The 15,163-nt window shown below is 43.9% G+C and overlaps 2 protein-coding genes across 3 annotated transcripts; both read right to left on the bottom strand.

The window, feature by feature from the left end:
• On the bottom strand, nt 1-9,848 carry rpz4 (rapunzel 4). 2 transcript variants are annotated; one of them, XM_047597931.1, is made up of 3 exons: nt 9,772-9,848; nt 2,321-2,386; nt 1-2,232 (listed from the first exon to the last, which is right to left on the bottom strand). In XM_047597931.1, exon 3 carries the CDS (start codon nt 2,207-2,209, stop codon nt 1,034-1,036), a length of 1,176 nt encoding a protein of 391 aa, XP_047453887.1. In that variant the 5' UTR covers nt 2,210-2,232; nt 2,321-2,386; nt 9,772-9,848; the 3' UTR covers nt 1-1,033. The 2 variants fall into 2 exon arrangements, with proteins under 2 accessions (XP_047453887.1, XP_047453886.1); XM_047597930.1 differs by lacking the exon at nt 9,772-9,848 and adding an exon at nt 5,640-5,805.
• On the bottom strand, nt 5,963-9,645 carry rpz5 (rapunzel 5). Its single transcript, XM_047597928.1, has 2 exons — nt 9,381-9,645; nt 5,963-8,256 (listed from the first exon to the last, which is right to left on the bottom strand). The coding sequence occupies exon 2, from the start codon at nt 8,193-8,195 to the stop codon at nt 7,014-7,016; it is 1,182 nt and encodes a 393-aa protein (XP_047453884.1). The 5' UTR covers nt 8,196-8,256; nt 9,381-9,645; the 3' UTR covers nt 5,963-7,013.
• Nucleotides 9,849-15,163: the final 5,315 nt, after the last annotated feature.

Raw genomic sequence — 15,163 nt, 5'->3', positions numbered from 1 at the left:
ATGTGATTGATTTTATTTGGATCGTTTATTACATTCACTGCTTTGATTCACCCACAGGGGTTTGAGAGAACGTGAGAAAAAATATATATAAAGGATGTGCAACATAAACATTTTCTATCTGTATCTTTACAGTAAACGGAGGATGTTTTAATTAGAGGAACATTTAGGAAATAACACACAAACTGTGTAAAACAATCCAGTGGTTCTATGATACATGTCTAGTGTCCCCAAACCAAAAACACGCAGCATCTAAAACAGCTTCTTCTGTGTCAAAGTAAAACCGTCAAAGAGTCCAGTTTGTGTTGCTAAAGCTAACAGCTATGCTAGGCATCTGCATGTAAACAAGAGGCTTCCGTCTCCAGCCTCAGCTCGTTCACAGCAGGGTGTGCAAATCAGGTTTCATGGGTTCTTATGCAAGGCAGCAAAATGATGCTGGAGGTCTCGTCTCTTGTGATCTGAGCTCAAACTAAAAACCTCCATCTTAGTCTCTGTGAAAACCTGCAGCCATTTTCTCTACGAATGTCCCCAGCAGGGCGAGGTCGCCACTTATCGCCACCAGCTCTGACATAATCTCTGTTTAACAGCTGGACTCTAGACCAACACAGTCAGAGACTCGCCCGCAGTAATCGAAACAAACACCGCCCACAGACTTTCAGTTTTTCCAAAATACAAACAAGAATATAAAAAGACCAAATGCGAGGAAATTAAAAGAAGTGGGAGCGCTGGGACAAGTAAGAAACCAGTGCAAGTTATAAACAAAGACCTCCTCTGGAATTTTAAGAGCGGAGATTTTCCGAAAGATTTAAAATCCTGTCAAAAAGAAACACAATAATATAAAAAGACAAGAGCAAGAAATTTAAAACAAGTAAGAATCTAGTTTGTTTTCTTACAGCTGCAATAAATGTCAGTAAAACGTCTTAGAAAAAGCCTACGGAGAGAATAAAAAGGCTGCATTTAAGGCACACATGGTGGGATAGTTAAGGCGAAAGGCAGATGTGCAAACAAAGAACGAGTGACGTCTGAGAGTTTTTGTTTAAGCCGAGTGAACGCAGACGAAGAAGTTTTTGTGTTCCTCCCAGTAGTGAAGCTCGTCGCTGAAGCTCCAGGAGCAGGCCAGGTCCTTGCTGGTTTTGATCGTGTGGACAACGCAGTCTCCCGGTAACTTCTCGAACAGGATCTCCGCTACGCTCACCACCGTGACTTTCTTCTGACTCTGGATCAGCTGCTGGACCTGGTTCTTATCCACGGGCTCGGGGGAGGAGCTGTAGGACACCCAGACGTTGAGCTTGTCGTCGGACGTGGGCACCTGGAAGCGACTCTTCCCCGTTGAGCAGTGGAAGTCCTTCTTGTTGGCGAACAGGCCTGAGGGGGTCTTGAAAATGCGCACGGACCAACCCACCCAGTCGTACTTCTTCTTTAGCTTCTCTATGATAGCATCCGCTAGCTGCTGGCTGGTTAAGTTCCCCTCGTCTCTCACCAGTCGCTTTGAATCCAGCTCAGCTTGTTGGGGGAAGCTGACGATGCAGTCTTCAATGGCAGCGTTCATTTTAGCCTGGACTTCTTTCATCTTCTCGCCCCAGTCCTTCAGAAGCACGTCCTCCTCGTCGTATCCCTTCAGAGCGGCGTGGCCCAGCAGCGCAATGAGCCCGATGCAGAAGAGCTTCTTGAGCTTGGCGCAGAAGTCCTCCATGGGCCGGCGACTCTTCTCCTCGTAGTTCAGAATGACCTCCAGCACAGACTCCCCGTTGAAGTTGTCCCCCGTCACAGCGTTGTAGAGGATGTACAGGTTTTTGTCTCCTCCAGTCTTTGCAAAGTGCTCCAGGAAAAGCTTCTTCTTGACCTCCCGGAATTTGGGTTTGGCGTTGAGTATGTCCATGTACTTCCTGAACTGGTTGGTGATGTTTTCTTCCACTGAGAAATACGTTGCGTCCACTCCGCTCTTCTTGATCTCGTCGTTGATGCGCTGGATCTCCTCGGACACCACCTCCAGGCGATCTCGGACCTTCTGAAACTGCTCCTTCATGAACGCGGCCTCTTCACTCTCCACGTTGTCCAGGGCCAGCTTCACGATCGGGGCGGCGATGGAGAAAACGGGGAAGAGGTCGCCGGCGATACTGGCCAACATCTCAGCTCCCTGTTCGAACACTTCCATCACAGTCTCCACCATGTCCTTCTTGTCGGCTACAAGCTTCTGCAGCTGTTCGGCCATCTTTGCTGCTGTCTCTCTCGATTCTAACAAGGAAAAAAAACATTTAGAAAACAGACAGAACTTCCGCTCTTGTAAGAACAAATTAAAACCCAGATTAAAGGATTTACTTACAGCTTCGTCTCTGGCGTTGTTGGACTGTGGCCTGCTGCCGTGCTCCACTTGCAACACAGCAAAAAACTGATAAGGAAAGCAGAGAAACAGCCAAGTGAGCTGGAGTGCTGGCTGCAGGTCACACCCAGTGAGCAATGACTCAACAATGCAGAGCGAGAAGACCGGTATGGCCGGAACTGTCGGTGTCCTCGCGATATTTAAAGTTTAAAGCCGGCGAGAAAAGAGAGTTGCGGTTGCTCCTTTTAAAACATCTAGTCAACATTTCTCAGCTTGTTCTATAGTCAAGAATAAGAAGGTTCAAAATGCATAACCAAGAAATACACTGAGCTCCAAAATAAACAGGCTAAGGCCTTTGTCTCAGCTTGTTTTTTGGGATATACCATGAGATGGATGTCTCACTGAACACCTGCAATAGTAGTTAATATCAACATGGCATGTAGAATGGTGTGCATGAGAAGATATGCATGACTATTTCCATAAATAAGTTAATCCAGATCAAACTGCAGAAATGCCTGCTGGGAAAAAAGACTATTACATGAACCCTGGCACAAAGAGGGAGTCCCAAAAGTTGAGCAACATCAGAGGAGTACAGTTTCACTTTGAGTTAAAAGGTCTGTTATTTTGTCTATGATGAAGGAAAGCTGCTTGTGTCTTGCACCATTTCTCCTTAGAAGTCCACTGGAGTTGGAAAATGTTAATCTAATTCAAACTCATCTTGTCTAAATGCCAGGAATCACAGACGGAGAGAGAAGCCCGGCTCTTTCTTTCTAACATGTCCAGACATGTCCCTCTGCAAACCTGGAAATGTGTAATTTGGGAGGTAATGTCATTTTTTTTTTTTTTTTTTTTTTACCAAATCATGATGCAGTCATCCTCTCGGCTTCACAAGCACAGACTCACACTCAGAGCTTTACAGTTTGTGGGAACAAAGAACAGGTTTGTGTTGTGTTTGTGTTGTGCACAGTTTCACAGTTAAATTTGTCTCCAGGAGAAGCAGCAGCTTCTCCTCAGTCAATATTAGAGCGGCAAGCGTGGGAAGTGATTAAGTACGTGGCGTTAAACTTGCTGGGCGAGGGTGCCGTTTTCCAATGAAACTCAGCAAGTTACCACGGCAACAAGACAATGGAAAGTAATCTGTCAGCTCATTTGTCTTTCTGCTGAAGACTGTTCTGTCCCAAAGGAGGGAGGGAGGGAGGGAGGGGGAGTTATCTCGCTAGGCTGCAGAGAGAAGATGGCACCCATTCCTCAGCCTGAAGCATCGCACACCTCTGCAGCTGTCAGACACAGACAAGGAGGATGTCTAGACGTGTACTGGTTCAGAAATGAATGAAAATGCATTTAAAGCCGAGAGCGGTACGCCTGGAAGTGTTGGTGTGCTGGATAACGTTAAATGATATTTAAAGTTTAAAACCCAGTGTGGAAGGAGAGTCGCTGTTGCTCCTTTTAAACATCTAATAAACATTTCTCATCACACTGACTTGTTATATTGTCAAGCTTCACAATGCATGAACAACTGAGATCCAAACCCACAACGCATTTAAAGCCAAGAGTGGGTTAGCTTAGCTTCGGAAAAGGACAGGAGGATGCAGGAGGATACGTATCCTGTTTGTTTAATCTGCCCAAAAAATAGAAAAATGTGGTTTTATTACAGTCGTGACTCTTCTTGACCAGAAGCAGAAACTTCCTGGAGTCAAAGTCACTGCTTCCACTCAAGGAATAATATCAGAAGCAGGCTGGTTGTTTCCTCTTGTTTTCTTGACTTTATGCTAAGCTAAGAGCAAAACTTGAGCTTTCCCCAAAAGGCAACATGTCTGCCCTCAACAAGAATCCACACGAGCTCTAAAACTCTTCCACTCATCTAAATAAAACATCCAATAGCCACTAACTGAGAACTAAAGCTGAAAAGCTTCAAAGAACAGGGAGGTTTCTGCAGGATGTTGGAGCAGATCCTGTGTCTCATTTGATTTCATGGCGCTAAAAATGTGATTCTCGTTTCCACTGATGTTCTCTTTCTCCCTGAGGTTCCCGGGGGATTTTAACTGCAGTCTAAGTGCATGAAGCACCTTCACACAGACAATTCAAACACAAAAGTGCTTCAAGAAATCACATTTTCAGAGATGAACAGGAATATGAACGTCAGTCTGTAGACGAGCTAAACACAACTCACGTTTCTTTTCAGATACAGTAATAAACAATCTACTTTTCTTGTTTCCGCTGCATTTCAGAGGCAAATCTTTTACATTTTACCTGCTGCTTTGATTTAACTTCCCCTCTACTGTTCAGATTATAAACTTAAAGTCAGATAACGTTTGGGGCCCATTTGTTGTGTTTCAGGTGGAGTTGTTTGCACGGAATAAAACTCTTTTGAATAAATGTTCTGAGATTAAAAAAAAATGGGTTTTCCATTAATCTCTTAGAGGCTTGATCTCTAGGTTGGAAGTGAAACTATGCACTGATGAATCGAACGATCTCATCCTGTCATATAATAACATAGAATTCAACTTATTGTATGTATGAGGCTTTGTTTTCTGGATCTGGCAACGCACAAATCATCAAATTGTGCAAAGGAAAGTTACTTTTCCTGACAAGTTATTCATGTTATTTGATTATTTTTATTCGCTGCCATCTGTGGTTATGATAAGAGCAAATTAAAGTGACCTCTTGCAGCTATATGTTCAAACTGAAAGCAGAGAATGGTTTTAACTGGAGCCATTTCACTGGACTGATAGATGAGCCAAGCCTCCTCCCTGACAGCTGACCGCCCAGTCTGACCAGACGACTCCACGCTGTTAATGCGCCCTCATAATGGAGGAGGCATCGATCAGGCCGTGTACAACAGCTCTAATTGTATCATTTTACAGTCGACAGGACAGATGGAAACAAACAAACCAAGCAGGTTAACACCGCAGATTAGATTTATGTTACGACGTGACTTTAAGAAAGTTGAGACAGACACTTCCTGGTTCAGTGTTGCGGTGGTGGTGGCAGAGCTGATAACCAACGCCCATAAAAGTTTCTCTTCTTTCTTTTTCTCTCTTTGTTTTAGTTAGTAATGCACTAAATGTTGCAGATTCTCCTTAACACACTTTAATAAATGAAGCTGCGTTGACAAAAAGAAAAACCTATAAGCGCGTTTTGGATTTTAACGTCACCGCGGTGCGTAAAATGGATTCAATGATAATTAAAACGGCTCGATTATGTAACACGAGACTGAAATAAAGTCGATGCATCGATCGTTTTCCATCGAGGAGCTCTGTCACTGCCTCGCAGTTAACTTAGACACGTGTGTTTGAAGCATTTTCAACAGAAACGGACTCACCTTGTAAAGTTTGCGGAAGGAATCTAACTTCCAGACTGTTTGTCTTCCTATTGGTCATGTGGCTCTCATGTTACAGGGAGGAGGCACACCCAGGCAGACAGTGTGCAAGAAAACGCTTGGGTGGTGGAGGAAGAGGAGGAGGGGGTGAGAAAAAAAGTTGTGAGCATAATAGGTTGTTGCTGATATTACAGATCAGCCTCCACCCCTTTGATAAACAAGTGTCAACTGAATTTGTTCTGACTAACAGGACACTCTACAAGCATTCTTTCCATCGGCTGCACAAGTTTTTGGCTTTAATACAAATAAAGATGACAAAAAAAGGATCCTGTTTTCTTGTTTATTACAAATCAAACTAAAATACTCATGAACAGATTGTGGGCGATTTAAAAGTTTGGCCCTGCAGTGCCAGATAATCCACCAAAAGCAGCACAATTACTATTATTATTTTCATATACCCAGATACTTCTATGGTCTGGAAACACGAATCACATCCTCCACCGTTACATGCACCATGATTGAATATTTTTTACGCATCAGATAATCAATAGACAAACCAATTCCTCACCTGCCTCTGCAGCTTTTGATCGTATTACGCATTCCTCCTCAGCAGATTGAGTTTAATTGCCTTCTTGCAGAGAGTTAGCAGAGAAGATCTACTACTTTATTGTTTGAACTGTAGACACAGTTAGCTTAGCTTAGCATGAAGACTGGAAACAAGGGGAAACAACTGACCTGCCTTTGCTCCAAGCCAGTAAATGTCCCCTAACCAGCGGCTTTAAAGTTCAATCTTTTGTCGTGCAAAAATCTGAGCTGATGGTAAGATTATATTGTGTTGTACCAATGTTTCCAGTCTTTACGCTATGCTAAGCTAACTGTCCTTTGGCTTTAGCTTTGTTGTAACTTCAGGCTTGAGCACATTTAACCAAAATGTTCGATTCTTTCTGTAAAGGTTGAGCCTGAAGGTTCATTTCTGACCTTGGATAAACCAGGGATCTGTACACGTTCTTGTTCGCCTACATGCTCTAAAGATTTTGGTGGAAAATAATGAACTGACGGAGTCAAACATTTCGTTACAGATATGCAAAGAGTATGCAAAGTCGTTGTCCAAATCTAGAAATATCCAGGTACACAATCTTTACCATAACACTGAGATGAAGCTGGCATGTAGATATATGGCTCTGAAATCTCTCTAACAGCCTGAAGCTGCTTTATCAAAAAAAGAAAGACACGTGAATAGGAAGACAATGAATTTAGAGATTATACAAGAACAGAGACGATATTTATGAATACATTTCTAGATTTCATCGAGATATTTTGAAGTCTCTGGTGAGGACATTCATGAATTCATTTTGAAGGTTACATTCCTCAGCGGGCCTACTCGGAGTGGATGCACAGGAAGGCTCGTTTGTGTTTACCGTAGTAGTAACAGTCCTCGGGGAAGTTGTTGGTCTCTACCACGGCCTTGTAGTGGCTCACGGCGTGGACCAGGCAGTTGGGGAAGCTCTTGTTCAAAGACAGAGCCACCGCCATCATGTTCCCCTTCAGCTTCTGCTGCTCTATCTGATCCTGGATCTGACTCTTGTTGATGGGCTTCGGGCTGACGCAGAACGACACCACCACTTTGATCTTGTTCTTGGTCAAAATGTCAAACCAGTTGGCGCCTCCGCTCCCGTGGTACTTCTTCCCCGCCAGCCAGTTGAAAAAGAAAATGCGCTCCCTGTCACTGAAGGCCCTGATGGACCAGTTCACCCAGTCGTATTTCTTAACCAGTGACTCCAGCAGGGACTTGGTGAATTCCTGATCCACGGTGCCGGGGTTCTCCTGCAGCTGATGCTCCATGTCCAGCTTGGCTTGCTCGGGAAACTTCTCCGTACACTCATCCACGGCTGCTTTCATTCGATTCTCCACGTCCTCCATTCGATCTTGCCACTTCTTCACCATCTCCTCCCCCACCGTTCCTTCCTTGAGGGCGGCGTGGCCCATGACAGCGATGATACCCACCACGAAAAGCTTCTTCAGCCGAGCACAGAAATCCTCGACGGCCCTCCTGCTCCTCTGCTCCACGGCCACCACCGTTTCCAGCATGGGATCGCCCGAGGTGTTCTCGCCGGTGACAGCGTTGTAGAGCGCGTCCAAGTTCAAGTCTCCGTCAGTGTTCTCGTAATGACTGAGGAACTTCTCCATCTTCTTCTCCTTGAACTTGGGCTTGGCGTTGACAAAGTCCTGGAACTTTTCGTACTGGCTGAGCATCTGCGCCTCCCGGTCAAAGTTCTGCTTGTTCAGCGACGTCCTCTGCAGCTCCAGGGCGATTTTATCAATCTCGTCTTGGATGCCCTCAAGTTTCTGGTTGACCAGTTCAAACTGCTGGCTGAGGTAGCGAGCCTCTTTGCCCTCCGGGTTGCTCAGCAGCTCGGCCGAGGCCACGAACACGGCCTCCAGGACGGGATGGAGCTGGCCCACGGTGGACGCCAGCACCTCGGAGGCTTGGCCCATGATCTCCACACCTTTCTCAATCTTGTCCCTGTTCTGCACGAGCCAGTCTGCCACACTGTTCATCTTTGCACTATGACTTTCACAGCACCTAATCTAATTTGTTTTCCAGAGACTTTGCTGGTGCCTGAAAGAAGAAGAAACATGAAACCCTTGTAAAGTTCATTGTAGAGTGAGTTTATGACTTTTCTAAATAAAAAAGTCTTTGCCTTTTTTCTGTTTTATTCACATTTGGCAAAGCAAATGTAATCAACCAACATTACTCAGGGTTTTTTTTCCCCCTTTGAGGAGATTTTCCTGACAAACAAAACCCTACAATAAAGCAAACGGTAGGTCATGTCAGAACATGTAGGCATCCAGTTTCATGCCGCACCCTCAGAGCCTCAGCTAATGACAGGGACACGTCTTTTTTTTTTTTTTTTTAAGCCTTGGTGGCATTGACACAAATAAAAAAAAAAAAAAAAGCTTCACGAAAGTACACAAACCAGACGCTTGTAGATGGCAATACAGAGCAAATATCAAACAAGCTATGTGTACTCACGAATTATGACGTATTGTGCAACGCTGCAGCATTGGCCCTTTGGGATGCCATTTTTTTTTTTTTTTTTTTTTTTTTACAGCCCTAACAATAGCCAAGACTCAAAGCAAATACAGATGTTCACAACATGGGTTAAAAAAAGGGGGAGATTTACTAATAATGATAGAATGCTCTTCGAAGTAAAATACTCAGAAGAGATGACCTAACTGTTGTTCCCTGGAGTCCATATCCAGTTCAGAAAAAAAGGCACACCCAGGTCTGAGAGCAGAAAACCCCCACCACTGCACTTGTTCATTAATGCAATCACACTTCTCTCCTCATTAACGCCTTAATATAACCAAACACAACCAAATCTCACCCATTTTTCCAGGGTTTAGCATGAACAAAAACACAAATACAGGTTTATAAGTGCAACCACATAACATAGGCTCACCAATAATTGCTGCAGTGATGAGATCAGTGGTGTCATTTTACAGCCTTTCCTGTCACGACGCTAATTAGATTCACTTCATTCAGTCACATGCCTTCAGTGTTTTCTTTTACCACAAATTCTATGTGAACCAGGTGATCAGAAAAAAAAAACAAAAAGTGCAGCATTCACACGTAATTTGGATTCACACAACTGATTTAAAATCTGTTTAAATGGAAAAAAAATGTTTTAAAAATGATTAAATAAATAAATAAATAAGCAACGGTGAGTTAAAAATACTTACTGAGTGTTTATCTTTGTTGGGTTGTTGTTCTGTTAATACCAAAGGTGAAATCTATTTTTTGTGGGAGGAAAAAAGGCGAGTCCCTCACACAGCACTTGATCAAACATTCCTCTTTCACTTGGACAGAGCTTAAAAGCTTCAATAAAAACAGCCCCACGAGAAGAAAAATGACAATCAGCTCCAAGTCTGACACCTGAATTTGAGCATTTTATTTTAATTTCCAAAGGAACAGATGGTATAAAATAAACCAAAGGTCAGAGGACACAACTAGGGCTGAAAGTTTCCCTTTGTCTCAATTTGTTTTGTGTTTTTTGCATAAAATTCAAAATTAGTGATGAATAAATGATGGGGATGCTGAATGAACAATTGGAAACAAATAAGAGGAACTCACCTTTTTGGGTAAATATCCACTGGGCTACAGTCCAGTTATCCAGTTATTCCAGCTGTGCCTGTGCGCACCAGCCTCCTTAGAATATATATACCCTCTCTCTCTCTCTCTCTCTCTCTCTCTTTCTCACTGTCTCTCTCTCTCTCTCGTCACTCCCCCTTTGGAACTCCTCCATCCCTTTCTAGCATTCCACCAAAACCCACTCAGAGGGATGAGGGGCCGGCACTGAGACAGATAACATCCTGTAAACACTCCCCCATGCAGGGACACCATGCACCCTGGGAAAATTAAAAAAAAAAAAAAAGGATAGAGAGAGAGTGTGTGTGTGTGTGTGTGTGTGTGTGTGTGTGTGTGAAAGGCTGGTTTGTGTTTATGAGCATGCATGTGAAGAATAAGAAGGCCAGAATAAAGAGGAGACCAGTCCCAGTAGAGCTCAGCCAAGTGGCCCAGAGGACAAAACCCCTCTTGTTGTGGTTACCATGGCCGCTGCACAGACGTACGTGAGACTGTGCGCGTTTGAAGGTCTCCAGCAATTCACTGCAAGTTTAGCGGCTGTGAGATGGTTTTTAGAAACGTTGACCCTGATTCAGACTATTAGCGATGGAAGGCCATTGGTTGCTGGATTCACGCTTTGCTAAGAACGGGGACTTTTAGCCTGCAGGGGCAGCGCATTTGAAATCAGTCGGTCACAGATCAGTGAAAGACGGTCTGTGTTTCTGAGTGTTCACCATGACAAACAGTCTGAGCTCCCTCTGTGCTTTATAAAGCAGCCACAGTCAACCACGCTGGATCGTAAAGAGGCGGGAACAGGAAGCAGAGGCGGAAACGCAGAAAAAATGTGTAGGAAAGTGAAATGTCCACCACCACCACCACCACCGGCCGCCGCTGCCGCTGCCACCGCCTCGTCCCTGTGTCAGATCTCACACTTGACTCGCTGGGGACGGTCAGGGAGCAGAGGCGAACTTTCGCAGGGACTCACCAGTATGTGGCGTGATGGGAGGTGCAGGCCGGCGCTGGTAAACAGGCCTGACGTCACTCAGCTGGACGACCTCCTCCTCCTCCTCTGCTCTGTGCGGTCGGTTTTCTTTATGTTGGCAAAGAAAGTGATCATCACACACATTATGCACCAACATTACGAGCTTTGAAGTGAGCAAACAACACGAACAACACGACCTGTTAACAACAGCATCAATGTTGAGTTTGTAGAGAAGTTTCTTCTTTGTTTTTTTGTTGTGGTTTCGTGCTCTCCAGGTGGGTGACATGTTTGAAATAATGATAGCCAGCTGAGGGCAGGGAGCCACGAAGCTCTTTACTCTCTTTACTCAACACGTTAGACGAGAAGAACTAAAAGAAATCTCGTTCATTTCATGTTTTTTGGTGCGTTTATGTGGATAAAGTGCAGATTTCTACCAAAACTAACATGCACTTGCACAATGAAATGTTCTGGATGCAATTATAATTTAAATTCAAGGAACTGTAACGGTGCATTAACTCTAATCTAAGTTATGATAACAAGCGTTTTGTCTCGTTGCTTTTCTTTAAGACTAATAACAAATTCCAGTCACAGAGTTGTTGTTTGTGTCTGGAAGCTGAAATGATAAATGACGTCCTTGTCCTCCGAGGTCGATGGCCATGTTTTATCTTTTTAACCTTGGTCAATGACGAGTGTTTCCTCCCCGCCACAAGATGTCTCTTCAGAAGATGCACAGTGTTTTCTGGATGTTGGAAAAGCTCTAACTAGGACTTGAGAGGAAGCACTTATTCATAATAAAAGGCTTGTATCATCCGTGCTGAGCTGCAAAGATGAAACCAAAGATAAGACGGTAACACATGCAAGTCCCCCCACGTTCTAATTATCTCCTCTGCAGCTTCAGATCAGTGTGTGGAAAGATTGATTCATCAATAGAAAGCTGTTGGTGGGAAAGACGGGATTCAGAAACCGTCACGCTGGATTTGGCTGATCCCCATGGAAAAATAAATGTGGACAGGACAGACAGGTTCTTAGAAAACAGCTGAGGTGTAAAAATTAAAACGTGTCTGTGGAGTAACGGATGCTCGAGGCCAGAAGCTGATGAGCTGCATTATACCTGGTGACTTTTAACTGTGAATCTCTGACTCCGTTTCTTTCTTTTTATGCACCTGTGTCATTTTCATGTGTAGTGTACGTCTGTGGTCCTTCTCATTCTGGGGCGGGAGAGCCGCAGGGTTTACAAGCCATACTTGGTAATTACTTTTTGTGATGTTACTGTAACTTTTCGGGCCATGAAATTGGAATAATAATAAAAACTTTGATGACAAAAAAAGCTGCATGAGTTTGAATGAGAAGAAGGCATGTACGCTCACTTGCCACTTTATTAGATACACCTGTTCACTTGCTTGTTAACACAAATAACTAATCAGCGAATCACATGGCTGCAATTCAGTGCATTTATTCATGTAGAAGAGATCAAGGCAACTTGTTGAAGTTCAAACTGAGCATCAGAATGAGGAAGAAAGAGGATTTAAGAGACTTTGAACGTGGTCTGGTTGTTGGTGCCGGACGGGCTGGTCTGAGTATTTCAGAAACTGCTGATCTACTGGGATTTACACACACAACCATCTCAAGGGTTTAACAGAGAATGGTCCCCAAAAGAGGAAATATCCAGTGAGCAGCAGTTGTTGATGTCAGAGGTCAGAGGAGAATGGGCAGACTGGTTGGAGATGATAGAAAGGCAACAGTAACTCAAATAACCACTGGTTCCAACCAAGGAATGCAGAATACCATCTCTGAACACACAACACGTCCAACCTTGAAGAATATGGGCTACAGCAGCAGAAGACCACACCGGGGGCCACTCCTGTCAGCTAAGAACAGGAAACTGAGACTACAGTTCACACAGGCTCACCAACACTGGACAATAGAAAACTGGAGAAACGTTGCCTGTTCTGATGAGTCTCGATTTCAGCTGCTACATTCAGATGTCAGCGTCAGAATCTGACTTAAACAACATGAAAGCATGGATCCATCCTGCCTTGTATCAAAGGTTCAGGCTGGTGGTGGTGGTGTGATGGTGTGAAGGTATTGTTGCTGACCATGTCCATCCCTTTATGACCACAGTGGACCATCTTCTGACGGTTACTTCCAGCAGGATAATGCACCATGTCACAAAGCTCATATCATCTCGCCTCCACGCCTCCACAATGGATGTCCACATAAAAATATAAATTAATAAGTAGTTTATGTCAGAATCTTTCAATTTTTTGTTTCATTATGAGGAGTTTTTAAACTGAAATAAAAACATCTGCATGCAACTGGATAGTCCTCCAGCCAATCAGAGCCATTTTATTGTAAACTAATTCAATCAATCCTCTCTCAGATGAAATACGTACGACTACTGTTACTCTTCTGTGCATCACCAGATCAGTAGATATTTGCAAGAGCACAATCAGGTCCCAACAGAGAGACTGTAGAAGAACTTCCAGCCTCACAGAAGTTGAAGCTGGTCTGGTTTCCTGTCTCTTTCTGCTGCTGATTGCAGACATGCCGTTCATCCGTTGCAGAGTGATGATCTAACACATTATCGATCAATTTACTTCTTTAAAACAGCTGTAAAAAAAAAAAAAAAAAGATCCAGGATAATTTGAGCGTGTTTACACTTTGCATCAGTTTGTCTGGGTAAGGAAAGTGTGTGTGATCCATGCAGACGACAATGGGACTAAAATGGCGACACAACATTAAGAACTGTACAGTTGGATTTACATGCAGTAGATTCATGAATCAGGTTGCGACAGCGTCAACTCGACAGGTTAGAGTCAGGGTTATCTACAGATGTCTTGTTACCCAGTTTATATAGAGGCCTGTATTTAAACCACAGCACAACTGGGAGGGGTCAGGGCCTTTTTATCTTACCAGTGTGGGTGGGACCTCCACATCTCTCCATATCTTCTGATTTACTGCATTTAAAAGGAGCATCTTGATTTAGTTAAATATGTCTCTTACACAGTATGTATATGTCCTCTATAGTTTCAGTACATATACCCACATATTTACCTCGATATATTTATATATTGTATATATACCACATTTTTCTACATGCACACAATTTATCTCATCTGGATCCATGTTGTCGACGGTAACTGCTCCTTCTTGCCTCCAAACCATAGCGTTAGCATCAAACATTAAGGCCTTAGACCCTGGAGGAGGTTGAGTTTTCCCATCACAAATTCATTTCCCTTCACTTCATAGTGTCAGGTAGAGTGAGTCCCTTCAGTGCATTAATATTAAGTTAATTCAAGTAATTAAGTAATATTATTTCAGGGTTTTGCTGCTTGTGAAATTTTGTGCTATTTCCGCTCACATCCTGTGCACCTCCTGGGGGGCTAAGCCTCCGCTGTCCTTTAAACCCAGTGACGCCTCTGCCCCCACCTTTTCACCGTGCATTTCACCAGATCTTTGTTGTAGCTTATTCATGAAACCAACTGTTTGCTCCTTGAGGTTTGACTGCACAAAATGGAAAGTTAAGGATCAAGATAACGACTCACGTGAACACGATCGTCGTGACAGTTCCTAAGAATAGCTGCAGAGAAAAGTCAGCTTGCGTGATCAAATTCCACATCAGTGTATTTTATGGCTGTTGAGATGTTTAAGTTTGGAAAGAGGAAGGATGAGTGACCTTTCAACTAACACTTCCATAGAAGCGCACACTCATAATGAGACCGAAACCTCAGCAGTGTGACTTCTTCTAAATGGTGCTGGAGGGAGTTTTCAGGATGAAGTCAGCCCAGCACGTCAGCTCGCTCCGTATTTTCACAGGAATGTCAGTAGTATGGGTTTTTGTGAAGATGGTGTTTGCAGTCTGAGCAACGCCAGGCTTTCCCCTCCCCTTCCCTCCCCTTCCCTCCCCTCTGCAGATGTTTCCAGGTCACAGAGAGCTGGGCCGTCCCGTCCGATGGTGGAGTGGAACATGGCTCGGTGTAAAGAAGTCCGGGGAGGGAGGAGAGCTTCCTCGGTTTCTGCTATCAGTCCCTCACTGCTGACTGTTCACTGGTTATCGCACGCTGTAACTTTAACTGTGGGTTTAAAGTCCTCGTTTAAATGACACCTTATGCAAGTTTGTCTTCTGATTAATAATCCGAGGGTTTTAAATCTGCCTCACATGGTTATGACTGAGACGGGCCTTCACCTTAAAGTGTTTTTGCAAAAAGATTATTTAATGCAGATATTAGCGCTAACGCTGTTAAATTGTGAGTGTCACAGAGCAACACTTTGTAGTAACACTTATCTCTTATCCCTAACCCTCTTTTTATTGAGTGGCTGTGTACAGTTTGCTCGTGAACTTTGCCCAGTCTGAGTCACGCGCCAATGATCTGTATGCACAATAGAGGCTCAGCGGCAGAGAAAAGGCCGGCGGTCGTC

The sequence above is a fragment of the Mugil cephalus genome, chromosome 11 (assembly GCF_022458985.1).
Source record: "Mugil cephalus isolate CIBA_MC_2020 chromosome 11, CIBA_Mcephalus_1.1, whole genome shotgun sequence".
Lineage (NCBI taxonomy): Eukaryota > Metazoa > Chordata > Actinopteri > Mugiliformes > Mugilidae > Mugil > Mugil cephalus.
Note: the sequence above shows the minus strand (reverse complement) of the source record. Positions and strands in the feature narration are given on the sequence as shown.